This window comes from Nematolebias whitei, chromosome 23, assembly GCF_014905685.2.
Source record: "Nematolebias whitei isolate Nwh7 chromosome 23, NemWhi1, whole genome shotgun sequence".
In the NCBI taxonomy this organism is placed as follows: domain Eukaryota; kingdom Metazoa; phylum Chordata; class Actinopteri; order Cyprinodontiformes; family Rivulidae; genus Nematolebias; species Nematolebias whitei.
The window spans coordinates 8,401,450-8,421,676 of record NC_056520.1 but is presented as its reverse complement, the minus strand read 5'-3'; the positions used below and the strand labels follow the sequence as shown (position 1 = coordinate 8,421,676).

At 43.9% G+C, this 20,227-nt stretch overlaps 1 protein-coding gene across 1 annotated transcript in view; it reads right to left on the bottom strand.

Annotated features, from left to right (window-relative positions):
- The window catches only part of raph1b (Ras association (RalGDS/AF-6) and pleckstrin homology domains 1b), a 41,681-nt gene that overhangs the window by 6,032 nt on the left and 15,422 nt on the right, over positions 1-20,227 (bottom strand). Inside the window, exons 2-11 of the mRNA XM_037696747.1 lie at positions 16,165-16,284; positions 15,853-15,958; positions 15,562-15,756; positions 13,840-14,261; positions 9,298-9,372; positions 6,815-6,892; positions 2,043-2,202; positions 1,829-1,950; positions 1,547-1,612; positions 1,322-1,465 (exon numbers count right to left, since the gene is read on the bottom strand). Coding sequence (XP_037552675.1) covers positions 1,322-1,465; positions 1,547-1,612; positions 1,829-1,950; positions 2,043-2,202; positions 6,815-6,892; positions 9,298-9,372; positions 13,840-14,261; positions 15,562-15,756; positions 15,853-15,958; positions 16,165-16,284 — 1,488 coding nt within the window. The remainder of the gene's footprint in view (positions 1-1,321; positions 1,466-1,546; positions 1,613-1,828; positions 1,951-2,042; positions 2,203-6,814; positions 6,893-9,297; positions 9,373-13,839; positions 14,262-15,561; positions 15,757-15,852; positions 15,959-16,164; positions 16,285-20,227) is intronic.

Here is a 20,227-nt window from a genome sequence, read left to right as displayed (position 1 = left end):
AATAAATGCACTTTAATGGTCAAATCAGCTGCATTTCACCTGGGCGGCGCGACAAAATGCAGCTGATTTGACATTTGCCCCAGGAGTTCCAGAGCGAGACCAAGGTGGCTGTCTATGGCAAGCCAAGTGTCTCAATAATAGCCACTTTTACCTATTAATGAAACACTTAGCTTGCCATATTAGTCGATCGCCCTCTAGCGGCTGAGAATGGTAGTGTTCAATATTTTCCATGTCAGAATGAATGAAATCGTCAGATCTCAGCCAAAAATTGTTTATAAATATGGGAAAAACGTATGTTAGCCGCTTCAGTGTATAAGTCGCAGGACATGAAAATGTATGCAAAAAGGTGCAACTTATACGGCGAAAAACAAGGTAAGCTGCATTTTTAGTTATTCGCTGAAGAAGTCAGAGAAAGGGATGATGTTGAAAATAAAGTACACCTCGATGAACAACAAAAAACTCTTGGAAGTAGGCCTGTCGCGATAAACAATAAATCAATTAATCGCATGATAAATTAAAATTATCTACGTCATTTTCATTTATCGGCTTTATCGTTTCTTCGTGTCTCTTTCTACTGAAGACACCGGATGACAAAAGGCTCAACTCCAATGCTCTTCACTGATCCTCCTTTTCTCTTTAAAATCTGTTTTAACCGTCCAAAATCGTGTTTTTGGACGGTTAAAAGTAGCTAAGCTGAGAAGCTAAGCTACGAGCTAAGCTAACAGGCCAACCTCAGGAAAAAAAACTCCATCTTGTCTAAGCTCCAAAATTCACGGTTGAAACCCGTGCCTTCTTCTAAAAAGTTTGGGTTTTTTTGCAAAAAGAAGCTGAGAACTTGTTTAGTGTTTTTTTTTAATTAAAAGCTTTGTGTGAAAAATGCGATGCTAAAGAGCGCAAACCACACAGAGCATCCGCCATTTTGAGAAATGAAAAACAGGAAGGAGAGACAGCCCATGTCACGTCAAGGGGCCTCCCTCCCATTTTTCTTAAAGAGATACGCTGCTCGCTCCCTCACTATCCTTCGGTTCAAACAGTCTTATACTGCCATCCGGTGGTCGAAAAAAGGTACTACACACAAAATTAACCAACATTTCTTCTTAAACAATATTATCGTTTATCGCAATAATTTCTGAGACAATTAATCGCCCAGCAAAATTTGTTATCGTGACAGGACTACTTGGAAGTGATCGAGCCCAAAACAGGAAACACCAGAGTGTAGATCTGGTTCTCATAACCCTCGTGCACATTTCTATTCTTTATCATCTTGTGTGAGCAATGTGACCGTTAGCTTAAAGAGCACCGGCTCCAAGCCTCGCCTGACCTTAGCTTTGCCCTTTGGGACGTAATAAATCCCCGAAGCCCTGAGGAGGAAGTAACGCTTCTTCCACGACTTCTTTCCGTCCTCTTTGAGCCACAGGACTCCCTCGATCTCGGGCACGGACACCGAACCGCCGCAGAAACATTCCTGAAGGGGCACAAATTAAAAAAAACAATAACTAAATAAATCAACGTGACGCTCACGGTCGTTAGAAATATCAAGTCTTACCTCTAGTAAAGCTTCTTTATTCCTGTCGATCATTTCTGACGTCTCCTTCCGCCCCAACAAATAGTTCTGGAAGCGATTGAATGAAATAAAGGAAGTGAGCACCGGTGGATGACGACTGGGGGGAGAAGCTGGCGGCGTACGTCATCTAACAGCAAGTAAATTATTCATCTTTACTCACTGTAGAGCATTGACCTACTTCCCCCTCGCTCCCTGCACTCCGCTCATAAACAATTTGTGTAGCACACACTTCACGCACCGAAGAAGCGTTTAACGGACGGTCACCTGGGGGTTCTTGAAGAGAGCGTATTTCTCGATGCGCTCGATGAACATCAGCTTGTTGTGGCTGTCCCGCGTCCAGTTCAACAAGTTCTCCACCAGGTTCTCGTGATCCTCGAAGATGCGCTCTGGAAAAGGAGGCAAATGGAGATAAAAGCGCTCGTGTCGCTCCAAAGCCAACAACGAAAACTCAAACAACTGGTCGACTCTCAGCCCGTACCCATCTGCAGCTCGTTAATGGTCTCCACGAGCGACCAGTCTGGGCTGTAGCCACAGTGGGACTTGTCCAGCAGACTGTCCAGAACCTGCCGGACGGTTTGCCGCTCGTCCACCATCATGGTCTTGGAGCTCTCGTCCGACATGTGGACCCTGATCACCAACTGAAGACGAGCAGAACAAAGGGTTAATCAAACAAGATGGGCAGCTTGTGCACAGAGCTGGCATTTAAATTGAAAATAAAACAGCTGTTGTCATAAAGAAAACTACCGTAATGTCTGGACTATAAGCCTCCACTTTTTTCACAGGCTCTTTATTTCGAGGCTGTGGCTAATTTACTGATTTTTTTTTTCCGGGCTTCCTGCCGCTAAAAACGATCAAAAAAAGAATGGTGATCAACAACTTCCTGAAAGAGACCGAGGACGTGTGTGATGAGGATTTTCTGAAGCTGTTCAATTCCGACACTGACAAAGACGACTTTAGTGGTTTTAGTGCACAGGAGGAGGATGACGATAGCCATCAGTGACTTCCTGGTAGGCTACTGTATTTATTTTTTTCAAACCAGCCGTTAGGGCTGGACGATACGGACCAAAATTAATATCAGAACAAGCTTTATTATCATTGCACCGAGATACGAGAACATGTACGCACAGCCGTCCGAAAGATGGACGGAGCGCACGAAGCTGCTGCTATAAAGCGCGGCCTTCTTATTCTTATTCAGAATACAATTTTTTTAGATAAATAAAGGGGAAAAGCCGTGAGGAGAGGGATAGTGGCATTACAAAAAAGATCTCTTCACACCTTGTCCTTACAGGGCAATATTTAAGACGTCAAAAAAAACTGCCAGCTAAGCACATTTATGAACACGTTACATATGCATTTACAAACGAGGCGGTCCATGAAGCACTTCCAGATAGTCCACTGTCCTGATAAGATGATGGTCAGCCAGTACAGTTCTAATAAGACTCCACAGAAGGGCGGGGGGAGGGAGGGGGGTTGCGATAGACTAAGCTTTTCCTTAGTTTACACATTTCCAAGGAGAAATTGATAAGTCGGCCTGTTCCGAGGCCAGCTGGGGAGAGGTTCAGATAATATACAATTGTTGATTTATTCAGGCAGACAATTTTCCATCAGCCTCGAGTCTGTACAGATAACTTTCCAAGGTCCAAAATGTCCAGATTAGGGTGCATTCCACTGGTCCGTGCTTACGAGCCTCTTCAAGAAGGTGTTTTCATGCTGACGAGTCCCAAAGCCGCAGGAGGCCTGCGATTCAAATCACTTCCAACTTACGGTTTCGCTCGTAAATCAGCTGATTTTGAGTCCTCCAAGCACGAACCAGAACTTCACATAGACAGCAGCTTGTCAAGGTCCAAATTACCTGCGGCCGTCTTCTTTGTATTGTGACTATTGGAAAAACAGAAAACCTGTTATCATAAATCCAATTATCGGCAATTCCAGCATCTTCAGTCGATAGCAGAGGTAGACACATCCCCCCCAGAGATACATCCAGCTGCACGTCTCGTCTGAGCAGACGAGGGTTCCCCAGGACGCTATCGCTTTGTTGAAAGAATTTGTAATATATGTCGAAAGTCCAGTCGGTCAGATCCAAAACAGTAGTTTCCATTTCAGGAGATGTGTAAAAAAATAGGAGCTGCTCCGATACACAGACAGAGAGCAAAAAAAAAAAAAGAGCAGGAGGAAAACAGGGAGCGGGAAGGAACGCGTGCGTATCGCTTGAGAGTTAGTGAAGAAACAAAAAAAGATATTCTATAAAAAAATACGATATTTATAAATACGATATATCTCGATATTTTAAGCAAATGGCGATACACAATATATATATATATATATTTTAAATATCGAGATATCGCCCAGCTCTACCAGCAATGTTACAGTCACTGTTCAGACAAAATAATTATTGTACGTACTGTATTTTTCTACATTACCGGTACGCGTCTAATTAAGTTTAAAAAATCTTTTCGTGAAAATATCTCGTGTTACAATGTGAACACCCGCGGCTTATACATGTACACATTTATTTTTTTATTTTTAATTTAATGTGTGCAGCTTATATGCACAAGTTACTTCCACCACACGTACCAGATGTGGTGCGAATGACAAATAAAGAAACTCTGACTTATACTCGGGTGCGCTCTGTAGTCCAGAAAGTACGGTACGTCTGACCCAGTTTGTGTGGAAAATAACTCGAGCGTGATTTTTTTTTTTTGTCCTCCTCCTGTCTCTTATTCACAGTTTCTGTGTTTTCCGGTTCATCCCACAAAGAACAACGACTCGTTTTGTTCTTTAAAGACTTGAATAAAAATCTTATATTGGCAAAGAAGTATCCCTAGTGTTTTAGTTTTGGTAAATAATACGGCAGCTTTTATATGTTGATGTAAGTACCATAACTGCCGATCTATAAGTCTACAAGCAGACTGCCGGTCACCTGGCCTCGGGGAGGGATTATGGGTAAAATGTATATTCATTGCTAATTATTTTGGTTAGCTGTTTAGCATCGATTTAGCTTAGTTTATGTGTTCAGTAGAGTAACCACGAGTGAGGGAGGTAGTTGTCATGAGTATGTGTGGTGTTTTCTCTGTCTGTGTGTTGACAGTAAAAAAGTCTATAAAACGTCATCTGGTGGTTGAGTCTTGAACTACAACAAGAGTTGCACATTTCTCTCAGTAGCTGCCGCTCACGTTACAACATGAACACCTGCGGCTTCTATATGTGTACATTTAAATATATGTATATATTTAGTGTGCATGGCTTAAATTCGGGTGCGCTCTATAGACCAGCAATTACGGTAGTGGGTTTGTAGCTAGAATATTTATTTTACGCCACTTTACAGAGAGAAAAAATCTTATAAAACCAGAACCGTGTGTCCGATTCATACAAAAAGAAGTGATCTGTCCGTATTTGAGAAAATCTAAAAACCGACTACACTATTTTATCCACCACGTGCAGTGGTAGAGTCAAGGGGTGGCCAATGGTGGCCTTCGTCCCCGTAGATTAATCTTCAGCCACCCCAGTAGTTCAGTATCTGGGCGTCTTGTTCCTGAGTGATGGTAGAACAGATCGGGGGCTCGTCCTCTGTAATGAGAGCGTTGCTACGGTCGGTCATGGTGAAGAAAGAGCAGAGTCAAAAGGCAAAGCTCTTGATTTACTGATCTGTCTACAATCCAACCCTTTGGATCATGACTGAAAGTGGCTGAAATGAGCTTCCTGCAGAGGGTGGCCGGGCTCAGCATTGGAGAGAGGGTGAGGAGCTCCGTCACCTGGGGGGGAGCTCGGAGTAAAGCCGCTGCTCCTCTGCATCGAAAGGAGTCAGTTGAGGTGGTGCCTCCTGGATGCCTCCCTTTAGAGGTCGTTGGAGAGGTAGTGCATCTTCTCTGGCCTGGGAACACCTCGGGGTCTCCCCGGACGAGCTGTGAAGCGTCTCTGGGAAGAGGCATGTCTGTTTTTTTTTCCTCCTGAACCTGTTGCCTCCGTGACCCAACTACGTTAGAAGATAAAAATGGAGCTTCAGCCTTTCTTACTCCTAAATGCAGACACGCACCAAAATGGAAGCCGGTCTGCATTTTTCCCCCAAGTTATCAGGTTCTCAAGGTGAACGGAGGGAGCGCGTTTCCAATTCCCCTCTTCGCTCGACAACGAGGGACAAAAACATAAAACATTTACCGCATTTTCCACCGTACACGTCGCACCGCTGTTTAAGTAGCATCAGTCCAAATTTGTCTAATAAAGTGAAAAAAAACCCAAATATGTCTCTTCGCTATATAAGTCGCATATATTATGTGTCATCGCTGACAACCTGGAAATGTGGGCCGGTATTGTGGCAAAAATCGATTGGTTGCCGCGGGAGTGTGCACGGGAGGACTTTAACAAGATTAACATTTAAAAACAATTATTTGTTTGCTCTAAATTATAGTAAAGGTGTGTCTCATTCTAACTTTTACTTAATAAATGCACTTCAATGGTCAAATCAGCTGCATTTCATTGAAATGAAGCGGATTTGATGGTTGCTCCAGGCGAGCTGGACGAAGGTGGCAGGCTATGGCAAGCAGATTGTGTCACTAATAGCCACTTTTACCTATTACATTACACAACGGCATGCCATACTACTCAAGTGCCATCTAGAGGCTGAAAATGGTAGTGTTCAGTATTTTCAATGTCAGAATGAATGAACGGTCATATCTCAGCCAAAAATTGGTTTATAAATGTGGGAAAAATCCATGAATAAGTCGCTTCGGTGGATAAGTCTAGGCCGAAAAATACGGTAATTTCCTACAAGCGCAGTTCTCCATTTGTGTGTTTGAGGATAAAGATCGTCTGAGCATGACAAAAGATGGAGCCGCGTCTAAAGTCCGGTCCTCCACCAGCTGCTGGATTCCCTCCCCGACTACCAAGCAGCTCCTTCGGATGGACGACTGAACCGGAGCTCAAACCACAAAGATGGGGAGAATATCTCAGATGTGTGTGTGTGTGTGTGTGTGTGGGAGTGACCTACATTTCTCTACAAAAAATAAATTGTGGCTTTAGTTATCCACCTAAAATTCAGAAATGTGTGGAAAATTATGATTTATTGCCGTTTTTTTTTTGATCGTCTTGTGTCTTGGTGCTCCCTCCCCCGGCAGATCCACAACCAAACGCCGCAATGACCTACTTTCCCCACGCTTCGCCGTCTGAATGAGGTTCAAAAGAAACGCGGCGTGCGGAGAATATGACAAGACAGCTCGTCTTACACAAGTCAGGGGGGGTGGGGGTTTAGCCTACCTTTTTGACCTGAGCCTCCTTGATTTTCTCCAGGGCGACTCGGATCTTCTCTGCCTTCACTTTGGCAGCTTGTTCCTCCTAGTTGGACAAAAACACGGAGCACGGTTAATCGAGCTGTGCAGCGACAACACGCCGTCATCAGGAAGCACTCCCCCCAACCAGAAGTTTAAACACAGAAGCGGACTCTTCCTCACCTGCCCCCTCCAACAAGAAGCCATCACCTCCATTCTACAGGTGTCGGCGCGTACGCGACTATTCACGGAAACGACGGTTAAATGTCTGCGGCTGCGACACGGGTCCGGCGTTGACGCAAAAAATGGCGCCCCATCGCTCGTTTGGGGTTTCCTCCTTTGATCCTGGAGACAATGGTAGGAGATCCCTACAGGGCGAGAGGACTTCAAAGAGCATCTACGCCGTTCACTTAAAGATGCCCAATCTGTCATTTAAAACTGAATAAATAAATAAATAAGGGGGGGGGGGGGGGGATTATAGATTTGTCCATAATTTCCAGATAAAGTTCCAGAGTCGGTTGAAGTTCAGATCTAATCCATCAATCGAAGACAACCGAGATGAAACTTGGCGGCACGTGCGCGCTGCAGACGAGCACGGTTTGACAAAAGCCCAAACGAGATACTAGAAGGGGTGACGGCCCCCCCTCCCCCTCGCTTCCTCCCTTTCTCAACGGCAGCAGAGCGTGCCCAATCAACGGGAGCATAATCCTGCAGAAGTAGTAAAAGCGGGGACTCGGCCAACCAGCGAGCACCTTTCAGCCAATCGGCACGAGGGGGGAGACCCATGGCCGACTCGGGCACCCCGACCCCCCGGAGCCGAATGACAGCGGCGGGGACGTGGAGAGGAATGTGGGTGAATGAGCTGAATATTTCATGTGTGCATTAAAAAAAGGAGCGTTTGAGTTCAGAGGGATGGGGGGTGCTGCTCTTCAAGCCTCTTATCTCAAGACACCCCCCCCCCCCCCCCCCCCCCCGACTTACTTTTCCACATGAGCAGCTTGCAGGCGCACACACAGTGGCAGAGCTTTACTCGCTCCAGAGTGAGGGAGTCTCACCCTCAGCTCTGACGTTGCGTCAAACTGGTATTTTAATAAACATTTCTCAGGCAGGGCGGCACGGTGGCGCAGTTGGTAGAGCTGCTGCCTCTCAGCGAGAAGGTCGCCGGATCGAATCCCGGCCAGGGGAACATTCTGGGTGGAGTCTGTGTGTTCTTTCTGTGCATGCGTGGGTTTTCTCCGGGTACTCCAGTTTTCTCCCACAGACCAAAAACATGCATGTTAGGCTGATTGGTAACTCTAACATGTCTCTTGGTGAGAGAGAGTGAGAGAGAGAGAGTGAGAGAGAGAGAGAGAGAGAGAGAGAGAGAGAGAGAGAGAGACTGATTGTCTCGTTTGTCTCCAGGTGTCCCTGTGATGGACTGGAGACCTGTCCAGGTGTCCCCTGCCCCTCACACAGTGACTGCTGGACATGGGCACCAGCGACCCCTGTGACCCACCTGACAAAGTCGGTAAAGATAAAACTAATCTCCGATCATCTATCCATCATCCATCCATCCATCATCTATCAATTTATCCATCCATCCATATGTCCATCCATCATCCATCGATCATCTACCAATTTATCCATCATCCATCTATCAATTTATCCATCCATCCATTCATATATCCATCATCCATCTACCATCTATCAATTTATTCATCCATCCATCATCCATCGATCATCTACCAATTTATCCATCCATCCATCCATCAATTTATCCATCCATCCATCCATATATCCATCATCCATCTATCATCTATCAATTTATTCATCCATCCATCATATATCAATCCATCCATCCATCATCCATCTATCTATCAATTAATACATCCATCCATATAGCCATCATCCATCTATCAATTTATCCATCCATCTATAATCTATCAATTTATCCATCCATCCATCCATATATTCATCATCCATCTATCATCTATCAATTTATTCATCCATCCATCCATCAATTTATCCATCCATCCATCCATCCATCCATATATTTATCATCCATCTATCATCTGTCAATTTATCCATCCATCCATCCATCCATCAATTTATCCATCCATCCATTCATCAATTTATCCACTCATATATCCATTCATCCATCTATCATCTGTCAATTTATCCATCCATCCATCATCTATCCATCAACCTCTGAGGGCCAATGAAAAATGCCTAAATTGGACGTTGTCTTATGCACTGTACACACAACGTGAGTGAACATGGGCGGAACGCGCAAGGCGGCCGTGACACTGCGATCGTCTCGTACGTTCAAGTCCGGTTCTGTCAGAAAGAGTGCGTGCTCAGCAGGCGTGCCACCGTTACCAAGCTTTTAGTTTGCAAGGTTCTTTATTAAATATATATTTATCACAATAGGCATGCAGAGCAGAAGAAAGCAGCACACACACACACACACACACCAGCGAGTGTAGGCATCACCTTGGTCAGGAGGTGAGAAGGTTTTCCTGCTATGCTTTTCAGAATGAGCGAGGTTTCTCTGTCCAGATAGGAATGCTTGGGGTGAAGAGAAGGAGGACAAAAACAGAGAAGTCAGTGCCAGATGATTCGTTGAAGCTTGTTTTATTAATAGCAGGTGATTTAATCTGTTTTTTAATTTAAATGAAGCGTGAAGTGAGAGAAGTCAGCGTTTGTGGTCGTGGTTAGCTGCAGCTGTGGGCGAAGAAGCGACGATCGAGAGCAGACCTGAACGAAGACACGGTCGCCCTGACAGTCCACGGATTTCACATTTAGTTATAATATATATATATATATATATATATATATATATATATATACTGAACTGTTTAAAAAGATGAACAGGAAATAGAAAACTGTTGGAGCAGGATGAAACGTACAAAGAAAATCAAGCCGCCGCTTGAAGGAACGCACGTCAACCACCAGACTCTTAGAGGGGAAGTGAAATATAAAAATTAAGTTTTATTTTTTAAACATTACGTCAACCCATTTCTCTCATTTAAACATTTAATGACTCGTTTTTAGGATAATCGTAAAAAACAAAAAAAACAACAAAAAAAAAAAAATCCCCAAATGATGTGATTGTGCGGTAAGAGTTCCCGTCTCGTGTTGATGATGTCATCGGTGTCAGCTGTGACAGTGGGCTGTAGGACAGAGCCAGGGTCGCGTTGTTTACCAGTGACGATTGAAGCAGAAGACTTGGTCGAATACGAGAAAACGCCGGAACTTGTCTTGGTGGATAGCCAACCACACCAGAACCTGGACCCACAGCTGGGTCTACGAGACCAGGTGAGGACTCATGTGGATCCAGATTTTGATTGTAAAGATCTCCACGACTGAGACCAATTTTCTCCAGGTCCTTGCGACTTTGAAGTAGAATTAGGTAATTTAGCCACGGATTACCGTATTTTTCGGACTATAAAGCGCACCTGATTATAAGGTGCATTAAGCGAAACAAGTTCATTTTGACAGATTGAGCGCCGTGGACCTAGGCCTGTCATGATAACAAATTTTGCCGGGCGATTGTCTCAGAAATTATTGCGATAAACTATAATATTGTTTGGAAATTTGACAATAGTAATAATTGTCAAATTTAAGAAGAAATTTTGCTTAACTTGTTTCGAGTGTAGTACCTTTGTTGACCACTGGATGGCAGTAGAAGACTGTTCGAACCAAAGGATGGATAGTGAGGGAGCGATTTTAAGTGTACCTTATAGTCCGAAAAATACGGTAATCAAAATATCTTTTATGTGAATACAAGTGGTACGCCATCGGTGAAGGTGGCCATCTTGGATTTAACGTCACAAGCCACAGACAAGTCGGCACGTTGCTCATTTTTCATGTTTACAGGCTCAAAATGTTAAAATATTTACAGATATGATGGCGGCCATCTTGGATTTTGACGTGGCAAACCAATTTTGGAAAGAAACCTTTCTTGCGCCTCGATGTAGCAAGACTCTGAAAGGGTTTTGACGCAATTTACGTTACGTTCAAGACACTAAATTTCACATTTAAACTAAAAACCGCTGCATATTCCATCCAAAGTGGCTTAATCTCCTCTAGTTGATTTAATTGTGTGACAAAAATCACGTCATTTTGTTCTCAGAGTAGCTCCGCCTTTTCAACATACACAATCCCAGGACAAACTTTTTCTCCTAGGCGTATGCGCTACGTATTGTGTGATTGGTCAAGAGTTTGTGGGCGTGTTTGGCAATGCGCTTGGACATTCAGCTGTAGAACTCTTCAAACACTCTAATTTAGTCAAACAGACAAAAACTCCTGGATGGAGGTCGTGCACACATTGTGCACGGAGGAGTCTGTCTGCTGAAAAGTGTGGCGCTTTCTTCATGATAGATTTGTGGCCGAATAGCAGGATGGAGAAAAGTGGAAGAAACCTGTGTGGTGGCGTATAGGGATGCACGATATTGGATTTTTGGCCGATATCCGATATGTTAAAACTTATTTGGCCAATAACCGATACCAATACCGATTATTTATTTATTTATTTTCCTAGACCTACTTACTTTACTACACAGCTTTCTCTGCTGTGGAATTAAACTACGACATTATTCTGCATGGTCTTTGTCAGTTTGTCCTGCTATCCCCATTGCAGATGCCAAAAAGGGGCTGAAAATGATGAAACACTTCAACTTGGACTATGTTTAATGTCAAATTTATTCATGACATTTACTCTCTAACACAATGACGACACTCGAACAATGCAAATTTGTAAATTTTCACAAATCTAAACTCAACCTGTTCACAAGCGACAAGTGAAAAGCGCATAAGTAGAAGTGCAGTAATAGATATACTATCTATTATATATGGTATCAGTTTTCGACACTTTAAAAAACTTCCACACCGCCGATATTTTCACTTCTTCCTCTCCTGCCGTGATCAGGTAAAGTAGGTGTGCGTGATGTCATCACGTTGTGCAGGCGCTGCAGGAATCCTTGTCCCTGGGTTGTCATACAAAAACAAAGCCTTTTATATTGGTGAGTTAATTTGGAATGGAATGGCTGATGTCCGATATTTATCTTTATCGCTAAAAAATATTGGCCGATAACGATACCATGCCGATAATATCGTGCATCCCTAGTGATGTATACTTTAGGGGGCGGGGTTAAGCAGGAGCTCTACACCGTGTCTTGTGGACGATGAAGGTTTGCACGAACAATGTCCTGCAACCACGTGAGCGCGAGTCGATGGTTGAGCTCTGGATGGAAGATACCGGGACCTTAAGACTGTTGTCTCATTGAAGATCTTGCAGTGTGCGTTAGCTGTTGGAATACGTGTTGTGCATGATTCTCAGCTACTACCACAATTAATTTTTGCTAAATATTTGTAAAACCGTTGGAGTTATAGACATTTTTGTGTTTTCATAAGGCTGTTGGCTGTGGCAGCCATCTTGAATTGGGTTGACTCCAGAAGTTATTATAGATGTAGATCAAAGGAATGCTTTTTGCATTTTTCCATAAAAAAAGAAACAAAATCTGTTGGTTCATGAGATATTTTGCTAACACAACAGAACCTTTATCAGTTTGGTTTCTTCCCGCCCTCCACTCCAACAAGCCTTGAAATGTCATTTCAGTAAGTACTGCACACCTAAAATGTCAATTTTCCATTCTGTCCAAACCTTTTCTGATCATTTTGTCACGACTGGCTCGTGCTCATCAGACTCTAAAAGATTAAATGTGCAGCCTTGCATGCAAGCTCACACACGTGCACTTACGGTGGCCCGGTCCACGTCACCCTCCCGTGAGGTGAAGTCAAGCTGCCGTCTGGCCCGTCGCCGAGCGGCATGCTGGGAAAGTCAGGAGGTGCAGGCAGGCAGGGTGTGTGTGTGGAAAGAGGCCAGTGATACGTCAAAGGGTGCAAGAACACAAACAAAGAAAACACATGCAGGAGGGAGGGGGAAGAGACAGGGTACATGCATGTTTTTTTATTGTTTTGAGCTTCCAGAGGTCCAAGCAAAGCATTAACTGAGATTTGCTGCATTTAAAGCAGGTTCAGAATAGAGCAAGGGTACCCAACACTAGTCCTTGAGGAACACCATATTGCATGTTTTAGTCGTTTCTTTGCCTCCAACACACCTGATTGTAATAAATGGGTGATTAACAGGCTTCTGCAGAACTTGAAGTAATTAAATCACAGAATCAGGTGTGTTGGATCAGAGAAACAACTAAAACATGCAGGATGGTGTTCCGCAAGGACCACTGTTGGGTACCACTGTTTTAGAGGATCCTGATGGGTGCTCAATAATCTAGGTAGAAAAATCTAACAAAGTCAGGTCTTCTGGACAGAGTCAAAATATATATAAAAAAATAAAATTTAAAATTTTGTTGTTTCGTCTTATATCCAAAAGTCTTCTTCAGTCTGAGGAGCTGCAACAAACTCAGTCTTATAAATAGCACCTTCTCATGGTGGATCAACCAGTTTGTTGTTGACATCCAGAACTAGCTGTTCACATGATCAAGGACCATCAGCCTAATAATCAATTGTTAGTGCCTTGATGGCTGCTTGTTATTCACAGAGGGCTGAGTGATACTAGCAATAACAGCATTGTAAAAGGGGGACAGTTGAACACGGAGGCTCCACCCCTTTTAATGATGGACGGTTCTCTTCACAAAGATGGCTTCTTTCAATTATGTGCACATCCTTGATAGGAGAGAAGGAAGCCATCTTTGAGAAAATAACTGTCCATCATTAAATGGGTGGAGCCTCCGTGTTCATCTGTCCCCCTCTTACAATGCTGTTATTGCTAGTATTACTCAGTCCCCTGTGAATAGCAAGCGGCCATCAGGGCATTAATGATAGTCTGTAGGCTGATGGCTGACTCAACTTTGTTAGACTTTAGAGGATCACTTGCTTTCGTTAGTCAGTAGAGGAAGCTCAGGAGAGGTCGGTGTTAACGTTGCATTACTTGAAGCCTGGAGAAGTGTTGTTGTTGAAAACATGCAAACTGAACTGATCTCTCAGACAACCTTTAAGTCTGGACTTGTGTACCTCTGTGCTGGTCTGGTTCTGTCCTTGTTGACTTGGACTGCTCTGGTCCTCCGTCTCTCCTGCCGTCACTTTATCCACGTCCAACGAGTCCATGCTGGACGCCGAGGCCGAATTAATGCTGGAGCGCTGGGACGGGGCGTCCTGCTCGCTGACCGCGCCCACCGACCCCGTCCTCCGGTGCTGCCCGCCGCTGGACGACCCTGATCCGGAGGAGGGGCGTCTGAGAGTGGCGGAGGAGACTGAAGACGAGGAGGAGGAGGAAGAGGACGTTTGACGCGCCGCTTCGTCCATGCTGAGAGAGGCCCTCTCCAGCTGGGAGGTGATGTCATCCAGGGAGATGTTGGAGGCCGCGGGCCGGGCGTTCACGCTGCCGCCTCGTACCGTGTTGGCCGGCGACGCTCGAGTGCTGCTGCTGCTACTTCCTGTTGGGAAAGTCCAAACGTTTCCATAAAACGCGCCACAACCCAAAGACGGTAAACATTTCTCCTGTGCGGGCGTTTTCGTTTCTAATTTCACAAGAATTTTCTCATGACTGATTTTCTGCTATCATGACTTTTAATGACTTTTGATATTGGTGCAACTTCAGCTTTTGAAATATTTAACCTTTTCGGCCATTTTTTTTTCCCCACATAGAAAATGAACTGAGCTCATTTTTACATCCTTCAAATCTTTAGCTCCAATTCAGCTTCCTTCTGCAAATTTAAACTTTTTTCAGCTACTTTCAGCTGTTTTGTGATCCTTTCAGATTCTTTCTGCTAACTACTACATTTTTGTGCTTCTTTTAACTTCTTTCTGCTAATTTCAGCTTATGTTAGTTCAGCTGACTTCTGCTAGTTTCAGCTTTTTCTAGTATTTCAGTTACTATTCAGCTGTTTTTAATGCTAATTTAATCTTTTTCAGTTAATCCACATTTTTTGTACTCATTTAAGCTTTTTTTCAGCCTAATTCAGCAAAAATGTGCTCTTTCCACTTCCTTCTGGAAATTTAAGCTTCTTTTTAGCTACTTTTCAGCAGGTTTTTTTTTTTTGGTGCTAATTTCCACTTTTTTTTGTGCTCATTTCTGCTTCTTTCAGCATAATTAAGCAAACGTGTTCTTTCTGCTTTCTCATGCCAATTTAGCATTTTCAGCTACCGGTACTTTTTTTTTTTTTTTAAAGCTAATTTCAGCTGTTTTCAGATAAATTCATGTTTTTCAAGGTAATTTCAGTCTAAATAACTTTTTTCTGCTAATTTCAGCTCGTTATGTTTATTTCAGTTTTTCTCCTGCGAGTTTTAGCTTTTTCTGCTATTTTAGCTACTATTTAGCCATTTGTGTTAATTTTAGCCTTTTAAGCTAATTCTAGAATTTTGGAACTCATTTAAGCTCTTTTCACTTACTTCTGGTAGTTTAAGCTTCTTTCTGCTTTTTCAGCTACTATTCAGCTACTATTTTTTGCTAATTTCAGCCCCTCTTTTTTTTTTAGCCAATTCCCTAAATTTGTACTAATTTTTGCTTATTTTAACCTAATTCAGCAAATATGTGTTCTTTCTGCATTCTTTTGCAATTTAGGCTTGTTCTTTCATTTCAGCTACATTTCAGCTGTTTTTCAGCAATAAGCATTCATGCAGGAAATCCAGTTTCTCTGGTTTCAATTGATGAGGCATTTTGCTCGGTATAAAAACATTTGAACAGCTACGATCTTCAGACTAAATCTATCGGGCAGCGTAGATTCATGGAAGTACCTCCGCTGCTTCCTCCTCCACTCGTACCGGTGTGTTTGGTGCTGGCGCTGCGGCCCCCGGGGCCCCTCGGCTGGCCTTTGCTCTGGCTGCGGGAGGTGGAGTTGGGTTTGGAGATGGTACTGAGCTCCTGCTCGATGGAGCACAGGTCGGCCATCAGAGCATCCAGGTCCACCGAGTCGCCCTGATTCAGAGCCTCTGTGAACACCAAGGATGAAAGGACGTGGTGTAAGGGGGGGGGGGGGGGGATTACAAATGATACGAGTCACACTGTGTTTTTATTGTTGTCAGCACCGTTTATATTATACATGGAGAAGCGATAGGAGAAGTTGGCGATGTTGGTCTCCTGCCTCAGAGGCGGCTTCTGCAGAGCTTTCTGTGGCCGGCCGTCATCCAGACTCTGTAAAAACACAAACGCTGACGTTTCAGCCGAACCGTGTCCGACAGCCCCACACACAGAGCTGCGCAACACCAAGTGATGTGGGAGCGGGGTTGCTAGGATACAGGCTAAGAGACAGGATTAGCAGTGTTGGTGTTGCCATGGATACGGCTCCATCCCTGCGTCTCCTCTTCATTTCTGTGTGTGAGTGTGTGTGTGTGTTTCACCTGCGTGAGCTTGTCCAGCTCGCCCAGCCAGGCTCCAAACATCTTGTCCAGGTCCTGGTCCTCCTTGTCGCTGTCCTCCTCGGCCCCGTGGTCCAGCTCGTCATCGGACACCTGCTCCATCTACACCAGAGGGGGAAAAGGAAATGAAACAAATTAAAAATCTAATCCATGTGCGTTTAGAAATTTACACACCATGAGGTCACACTTCAGCATCTGTTGCCATGACAACTACACAGACCCTACCCCCCCCCCCAGCAGATGCACATGCATCACCTCCCCTTTTCTGGTGAGATCCAACAAAGAGGGGGGACAGTGGACCTCAGGACCAATAAATTACATTGATCACGTCCTGGGTGAAATGTTACGGAGTTCTTGTTCAGAGGCCTCGCTGTAAAAAAAAAAAAAGATGACAGAGCTCCCTCTAGTGGACAAAAATGGAAGCAAGGTCGAGTCAGGTCAGCTCCACAGACTGAAGGAGTCTTCGGAGAGAAGACGAAACTCAACAAAGAATCTGTCCAGAGGACCCGACTCAACCTCGTTAGATTATCCACCTGGATGTTTATGAAGCATTCACTCTGTTGTCATCCCGTTTTCTTCTGTACGATTCTCATCCCGCAGTTTTCAGCTGTTTCAACAAATCATAAAACGTTCAGCTCTTTCAGGACAATCCTGCTGTGACTTTTGGTTTTGGTGCAACTTTAGCTTTTTGACATATTTAGTATTTTCTGCCTTGTTTTTCCCTCATAGAAAATGAATTGAGCTCGTTTTTCATCCTTCACATCTTTAGATCCGTTTACCTTTTACTGCTCCTTCCACATTTTGTTCCGCTTCAGCTGCTTTCAGCTTCCTTCTGCAAATTTTAACTTTTTTCAGCTACTTTAAGCTAATTTCAGTTGTTTTGTGATCCTTTCAGATTCTTTCTGCTAACTACAACATTTTTGTGCTTCTTCTACTTCTTTCTGCTAATTTCAGCTCATTATGCTCCTTTCAGCTTATTCATGCAAGTTTCAGCTTTTTCTACCATTTCAGCTACTATTTTGTTGTTTTATACTAATTTAAGCTTATTCAACTAACTCCACATATTCTGCACTCGTTTAAACTTTTTTCAGCTTAATTCTGCAAAAACGTGCTCTCTCCTTGTAATTTCAACTTCTGCTTTTTAGCTACTAACCAGCTGTTTTTTTCCCTAATTTCAGCTGCTTTTTTTCAGATAATTTCCACTGTTTTGTGCTCATTTCTGCTTCTTTCAGCCCATTTGTTCAAACGTGTTCTCTTTGCTTTCTTCTGCTAACTTGAGCTTGTTCTGCCTTTTCAGCTACCTTTTTAGCTAATTTCAGCTATTTTCAGATAAATTCAAGTTTTTCTTGGTAATCCCTGATAATTTCAGCCTAATTAACATCTTTCTTATAATTTCAGCTTGTTATGCTCATTTCAGCTTTAACTGATATTTCAGGTACTATTTAGCGGTTTTAATGCAAATTTTAGCTTTTCAGCAAATTCCACATTTTTAGCTCATTTCAGCTCCTTTCATTTCCATCTGATAGTTTAAGCTTATTTCTACCTTTTCAGCTAATTTGTGTGTTAATTTTAGCTTATTTTTTAGCAGATTTCCTAATTTTGGCGCTCATTTCTGATTATTCAAAACCAATTCAGCAAATATGTGCTCTTTCTGCTTTCTTCTGCTAATTTAAGCTTGTTTTTACCTTTTTAGCTAATTTCAGCTGTTTCCAGATAAATTAAAGTTATTCTTGGTAGTTCCTGCTAATTTAAGCTTGTTATGCTCCTTTCAGCTTGTTTTTCTGCTGCTACTATTTAGCTGTTTTAATGGAAATTTTAGCTTTTCAGCAAATTCCACATTTTTTTTAGCTCATTTCAGATCCTTCGACTTCCTTCTGGTAGTTTAAGCTTCGTTCTACCTATTCAGCTATTTTTTGTGCTAATTTTAGCTCTTTTTTTTCTGCAGATTTTCGTGCTCATTTCTGATTATTTAAACCCAATTCAGTAAACGTGTTCTTTCTGCTTTCCTCTGCTAACTAAGGCTCGTTCTTCCATTTCAGCTACATTTCAGCATGTGTTTTTAGCTGATTTCAGCTTGGAAGTTATTAGACCTTTACGTCTGGCTGGTGACGTTTTCACAAACACTATACGTCTTGTTATAACACCAGGTCATTTCTGTACACAAGGACGTGTACATGTAGCCAAAACAAACAGCCGATGAACGTCGGAGTGTGTAACCTTGACGCGTAGCCACTTATCTCACACCGTCTCTGGTTTCTGCAGAAAATAAAATACCCGACAGCCGACCGAGTCACAGTTTGTACAGCTTGCATAAGAGAACCAAGAAGAGTTTCACAGGAACGCCAGCGTCCCCTGACGGAGAGCGGTTATCTCATCTGATACATTTGTGTTTTTGTCAAGTGGAAGGAAAACACAACAGGGTGCAGTCAGAGCGGGGCGTGCAGCGCCGGGTCACATGAGGAAGTACAGAGCTTGCACGCGGTGCATTTGCATGTTAGCATGCACAGAGAGAAAACGTCTCAGCGCAGTCAAACTGAAACTCTTCAATCCACCGTCCCTCTACGGTCAAACTGGATGAACACCCTCAAGTGACCCCACTGATGCGTCAGTCTCTTGTGAACCCCTTCTTACGAGATATCCTGATGCATGCTCAACCTTCTGATGAGAGTTTGTGTGGGTCCATGTTTGCTACAACAAGGCCAGCAGGTGCAGCACATGGTGCTAACGGGACACGGCAGCTGAGGGACGCTCGTGACGGCGTCGCATTACGGCGTCGATGACGGATCGCTTCCTGCTTTGGCACCAGGGAACGCGAAAGGCGGAGCCAAGAAAATCTTTCACGGACGTGGGGGTGGGAGGGCAAAACAGGAAATGGCCTGGATGTGCAGAATTCCTCATTTCCCTTACGGCCCCGGCTCGGTGTCGGGAAGCTCCAGCTGTCCTTCGACGTTTCTGGGCCGTTTACTGGGACCGGCAGGGGCGTGCAGACGAGGAGGCGTTGACGGGGCCCGTGCCAACGGAGGTGACCGAGTCTGGACGACGGTTTGCATGCATGCAAATCTCCATATGAAAAGCATGCCCTGCTGGACAGCACGACATCATCAGATCCTCGCTTATGGTTTCCAACATCCGCACAGCTGGCTTCAAATGTAAACACCGACCCAAACCCTTGCTGAGGGACTCCTCTAAAACAAATCAGCCCCGGGTCCTAAACAGACCTAAACCCACCATCGTTTACTGGTGTTTACAGAAAGTATCTGGTGTGCACAAACTGGATGAAAAGTACAAATTAAGCTAAATAAATAATGATCCCATAATGAATCAGTTAAAATGACTGGGGCTGCTCTAATGGAGCCTCAGCAGGAGATCCAGCTGCAGGTTTAAGTGGATTACCTCCCGAGGACCGGCTTTTACCGTTATGGAGCATGACCTCGTTGAGAGGTCCAGGCTGAGAACGATCAACCGTCAGCTGGCTCCTGTGGAAACGAGGACGGTCAGGGAGTCAAGGGTCAAAGGTCATCTGACTGGAGATTCTTCCCTCTGAATTTAACAGGGGGTGCAAGTTAACAATGTTTCTGGTGCGACATATTGAAGTTAGTAGGAGTCACACGGTGTGAAACAAGAGGTACCGTATTTTTCTGCGTATAAGTCGCAGTTTTTTTCCCCCACAGATTTGTAAGTCCTGGGACTTTTATACGTCCCCCCCCCCCCCCCCATATTCATAACGCAATTTTTGACTGACGCTTTAAATTTCTAAGAACTGCAACAGCGAGTCCTCCTGTGCACGTTAGCTTCACTCAGCTGGTGCAGGCGGAGGAACGCTGGAGAGCTAGCGGCGGATTGATTGATTGATTGATGGATGGATTGATGGATGGATTGATGGATGGATTGATGGATGGATGGATTGATGGATGGATTGATTGATGGATGGATTGATTGATGGATGGATTGATGGATGGATTGATGGATTGATTGATGGATTGATTGATGGATTGATTGATTGATTGATGGATTGATTGATGGATTGATTGATGGATTGATTGAT